The sequence below is a fragment of the Ctenopharyngodon idella genome, chromosome 8, assembly GCF_019924925.1.
Source record: "Ctenopharyngodon idella isolate HZGC_01 chromosome 8, HZGC01, whole genome shotgun sequence".
Taxonomy (NCBI): Eukaryota; Metazoa; Chordata; class Actinopteri; order Cypriniformes; family Xenocyprididae; genus Ctenopharyngodon; species Ctenopharyngodon idella.
In genome coordinates this window covers 16,658,590-16,664,075 of record NC_067227.1, presented here as the reverse complement: position 1 = coordinate 16,664,075, position 5,486 = coordinate 16,658,590, and the positions used below count along the sequence as shown (strand labels likewise).

Sequence of the window (5,486 nt, the reverse complement as noted above, 5' to 3'; positions counted from 1 at the left end):
GAGTTAGATAAGAGTTATAAAAATCCTGGCACTCATGTGTGTCAGTGCTTTTTCTCTTATGCCCTACTGGAAGCCATTGAAGATTAGACTGCAGTCTTTAATTAGAAAAACACAGTCTAAAAGACAGTTTGAATACCTTCGGTCCGCTCTGTAGATGAGAACAGTGAGCACTGCATCAGTTTAATGGGAATACGAGTAAATAAAGACTAACCGCTTGCTATAGACAAAAAATGTAATAGGTTATAAGCAATGCTGGAGCAGTGCTTAGATAACTGTATTATATTAAAGCAATTAAAAATTTCTTGCCTGATATGCTGACATTGTGACACGAATTCATTAATGTTCTCTCATTAACTCGTTACAATGTCCAGAGGCTAAAAATATCTGATAATTTTGCTTCAAACCATTTCAACAAATCATAATAATTTACATAGAATTTAATGACGACTTAAAAACATTTAAAAGGGTATCAGGTCAGCTACTCAGTCTAATTTGTATTTAATGAAAATCTGGATGTGAAACATATATTGGACAAGTCTAATGACTCTGCCCTTGAAAACCCATGACTATATCAGCTTAGAATCATGTTACAGACAGTGAGTGTGTTCGGCTATTTTCAGAAAATCTATAGAATCAAATATCGCCCTTCTTGCATACAGCTTGAGACACTATAACAATGATATTATCTGTGTGGAACATAAGACAGGTTCCTTTCTATACATTAGACAGATGTCATGGGACTTGGGACCGATTTCCACACATTCCTATTGTTAATCAGCTATTAAACACATTATGAAAGTAAATTTGATTCAGTGTTCTTTGATAGAATTGACCTTGCAATGAAAATCATAATATTTGGAATGTCCTTTATGTTGCCTGGAGGCAACAGAAATGTGCAACAACAGAAAAAATATTTACAACTTATTATGATGTCATAATACTATAAACTGACTGCTTAATGATGGAATCTAATAGAATATCCTGCTAAATTTAACCAAATGCTAAAAAGGTAGATTCTTCAATAAAGGATAACAAAAACAAACAAATAAATAAGTAAATGTTATAAGTTAGCAACAATATATAAGACTAAGGGACAGATTTACTAAACGGCAAATTAGCTTGAGAGTGCAATTCCAAAAAAAGATGGCGCAGATGCGAGTGGAAAGTTCTGCATTTGATTTACTGACAATGCGCAAAATAAACAATACAGACGCAGCCGGATCATTTCCATAATGACCTACGCAATCTATCTAGAGCAGCGCAAATTAGCGTCTGGTTTAGGACATGCTTTTTTGGGCCGGTAAACAACGGCGCAAATATCAGTAAATTGACTAGCGCAAACCTTAGTAAATCACCTTGCGTGATTCATTTTAATACTCTCCTACCATAAATTTCTGAAAGGGAAACTCCTACAAATGCATATGCAATAAAGTCAGCCACAAAAATAACTCTGTCTACGCCTTTTCATCGCTAATTTTACACTGCCTGTCTTTAGTAAACTTTGACAGTAGTTTTTAACGCCGAAAGAGGGTTTGCGCTGACGCAAGCTGTTAATAAATCTGGCCCTATGTTTTAAAGCAAGCTTACTTGTGAACAAATGTAAATCACACACACACACACACACATACACACTCAGAAAAGAATAAATATACTTTTCTAAGGTCAGATCTGCAGAGCAAAAATGTGGCATGTCTTTCACAAGGCACAGGAAAAAATGGCAGATTAAGAAAAAGATTTTTTAAAGATTTATAACAGCAGGATGTAGTGACCAAGAAAAGCTTTTAAATGACTTAAAGTCATCCCTTCATTATTAATTTCATTATTTCATTGCCATCATTTATGTATTATGTGCTTGAAAATAGGAGAAAATTAGTTACACCAAAAATAATCCACCACTTAGAAATCCTGTAGAAATTTCATCCCACACATTTCCATTCAACACTTCACTCACTGTCTTCATAATTGCTTCATCCATCATCACATTTTGTTAGCACAAAGAGTATGTTCAAATAAATAAGGGCAATTATCAAACAATAGACAGTAATTACTAAATTCCCTTCAACTACAAAACACACATCCATGATGAACTGCAATGATTAAAGCTCAGGTTTGTGGAGCAGGTGCAGCAAGAGCAAAGGGACTGTTGTTCAGATGCTCTTCCGTATTCACGTTTGCTGCCTCACAAGACCACTGTTTACACTACCATGCTATAAAAACAGATTTTCCCAACAGACTCTTTGGTCTCTGACACCATAGAAATACATACAACGCTTCCATTTTATCATGTGGTTTACTTACAGTTTACATGCTACACCTGTTGACGAGAGTTGTGTGTCTTTTTGAAGTGAAACCCGCTGAGCCAGTTTGGTGAGCTCTCCGTCTGGGAAATGCCAACAGGTGTATTTTTAAAAGACAGATAAAGAAAACAGAAGGGATTATTACGACTCCAGGTATCCTACAAATTCGCTAACAATTTCACACTTGACCTGCTTTTCCTGAAGATGACAATCCGGAAATTCACCATTGAGTATGATGCCTTAAATGATCGCAACACCTTCAGCAATGGGGATACTTTGACAGGCAGAGTTATTGTGGAGGTGTCAAAGGAAACCAAAATCAAAGCTCTCACTGTTAAGGCAAAAGGCAAGGCTGATGTGGCATGGACTGAGACACAAGGGGAAGAGAGTGTGACGTACTGGGATAAAGAGAAGTATTTCTCACAAACTCAGTCTGTCTTACCGGAGGATCAAGCAGATGGTAATATCTGATGATAAGCATGCTGTTATACATGCTGTAAACACTCTTCTGTGCAAAACAATCTTTGCAATTCATCTTTCATATCTTTCATATATTTACTTAGACACACAACACTACAGTATATGTAATATATTAGTGCTGTCAATGATTAAAAAATTAGCTAATTAACTGCATATTCTACAATTAATCACTATTAATTGCACCCAACATTAAAATTTGTAATATATATTTTATATTTTAATACATATTTTTAGATTGAATTTCCAAATTAATGTAGAAACAACATAAAGACTGGATATTTAAAATATTAAATGTAATATATATATATATATATATATATATATATATACATACATACAATATATTTGTCTGTATCTTGTAATCTTGTATCTTTTTTTTGTAGGCTCTGTTACTCTAGTGGCCGGTAGACATGTCTTCCCTTTTGCCTTTCAGCTTCCCTACCAGTAAGTCACCAGACATACGGTTGATAGATGTGAATTAAATACAGTATATACATTGTATTGATTCCTACGAGAAAATCAATCTTCCTTTAAAACGGTCTCAGTTACTTTTTGCAATGTAGTCAATAATTCAATGTGCTATATCCTGTATATGCTGAAATACTGATCTATCATATGATGCAAGTTTTTCTCTCTGAAGACTGTTAGTCATTCTTGCAAAATGTCTCTATTTTCAGGGGGCTGCCGTCATCTTTTAAAGGTGCTCATGGTAAAATCCACTACCGACTTCTGGCCAAGTTGAGCAGGTCTTTGCGTGCTGCGAGCAAAGCGGAAGCAAAGTTCACCTTTGTTGCCAAAGCTGATTATGTTCAGTCAACACTGATGGTATGATTAATGACAACAATTTTAATGGAAAAAGCCCGAAATTCAGAAAAATGTTACTCTGTAATGGTGAGATTAACATGAACAGATTAGCAGAAGTAACTGTTACTTTATGAATAGTAATTACCTAACAAGCCCTAAAATTTCATTATCTGCAGGCACCTCAACATGGCAGTAAAGACAAGAATGTTATATTTTTTGCTTCTGGAAATATTTCAATGGATATTTTCTTGCCAAAGACAGGCTACCAGCAAGGTAACCCAGGCAATATAATTTGCATTTTGGTAATTTAATGGATCTATCATTTAAAAAAAAAATGCTTTGATTCATTTGACAAGCTATAATGCAATATTTATTTCTCAAACAGGTGAAGGGCTAGTTGTTAATGGAGAGATCGTCAATAGCTCAACTCGAAAAATTGTGCCAAAGTACATTATCTACCAGAAGCAGAGCTTCTTTGCTGGAGGCCAGAGAGCCGTTCATACCACAGAGATACTGAAGGAGAAGGGAGAGCCTTTAGTGTCCTCCACCAGACAGAATCTGACAAAAGTACTAGCCCTTCCCCTAGAAATGAGCTCCAGCATCCAGAACTGCAGAATCCTCAAAGTAGAATATAGACTGAAGGTAGGTCCCCCGTAGGCCTCTAGAAAGCCCTTTCCAAAAGGGCTTGATTTTTTTTTTTTTTTCAGGAGCAAAAATGATTTATGTACTATGGTCAGGTATTTCGCTGATTTTTTTTTAGTCTGCCTTTGTGTTTTCATGGAAATAAAAGACGGTGTCATTCAAGCAAGTGTCTGAATACACAAAAAACATGTTGAGCCAAATAAGAAATGGTCTTGAATAAATTACACAGATTCTGTCTGTTTCTCTCTTGAAATCAACAACAATGTAACTTGTTCTTTCTTTTGCAGGTTATTTTGGATGTATCATTCACTAAAAACCCTGTGATTAAACTCCCATTGATCATACTACCTCATAGGACCTCATCCAAAGCGTTGGAGGCAGGATTATACCCAGACCTGGCCAACATGAATATTTTAAATTAATATAAGCAATAAGCACTACTTTTGTTTGCACTTTTGTTTTACACTTACGGAATACTTGTTTCAGACACTATAAAATATAATTTATTTTCAAAAATATGAAAGCATTGAAGGAAATATGCAAAAATGTAATCTATAAATTTTGAATAATTTGCATTTGTTAAAGTGATGGTTCACCCAAAGTCATAAATTATTCATCTTCATATTGTTCCAAACCTGTATGACTTTCTTTCTTCTGCGGAACACAAAAAGAAGATTTTGAAGAATGCTGGTATCCAAACCATTTCCAGACTTTAATTCTATGGACAAAAACCATTTCTTAAGAAGAAATAAAGAAGTCTTGCATGTTTGGAATGACATGAGGCTGAGTAAATAATCACACAGTTTTCATTTTGGGTGAAATATCCCTTTCAAATTAAGTGATTTTTAGCTTCTTAAAAAAAGTAATTGCATTTAAAATAAAATCTTAAATTAACATTCTATTGACAACAATATCAATCATCCTGTCTTCATTCATAATAATATGCAGGTATGTATACTATTTTCACATGACAATGTCATCCCTTCAAGTGCTTTTCCGAACAAAGTGTACAGTAATGCAAAAATAAATAAATAAAACATAAATGCATGTGGTGTCCCTGAGGCAGAACCCGATTTCACCAAGTGTAACATATTCCTGGATCAACATTTTTTTATTTGTTGATCCTGGAACAACATTCTAAACAACCAATTAAATTTGAGGGACAAGTTTACATTTCATGTCAAGATTAGGGTTAGGTGCTTCTACATCAGTGTTATTTTCCTATAATTTCCTTCTGATTTTAAGGATAACTTTTCGGACAGG

The 5,486-nt window shown here is 34.6% G+C and overlaps 1 protein-coding gene across 1 annotated transcript; it reads left to right on the top strand.

Annotated features, from left to right (window-relative positions):
• The first annotated feature begins 1,134 nt into the window (after window positions 1-1,134).
• zgc:110353 (uncharacterized protein LOC550482 homolog) lies at window positions 1,135-5,281 on the top strand. The gene is made up of 6 exons (XM_051903282.1): window positions 1,135-2,757; window positions 3,161-3,221; window positions 3,455-3,602; window positions 3,758-3,854; window positions 3,967-4,223; window positions 4,511-5,281. Exons 1-6 carry the CDS (start codon window positions 2,502-2,504, stop codon window positions 4,643-4,645), a joined length of 954 nt encoding a protein of 317 aa, XP_051759242.1. The 5' UTR covers window positions 1,135-2,501; the 3' UTR covers window positions 4,646-5,281.
• Window positions 5,282-5,486: the final 205 nt, after the last annotated feature.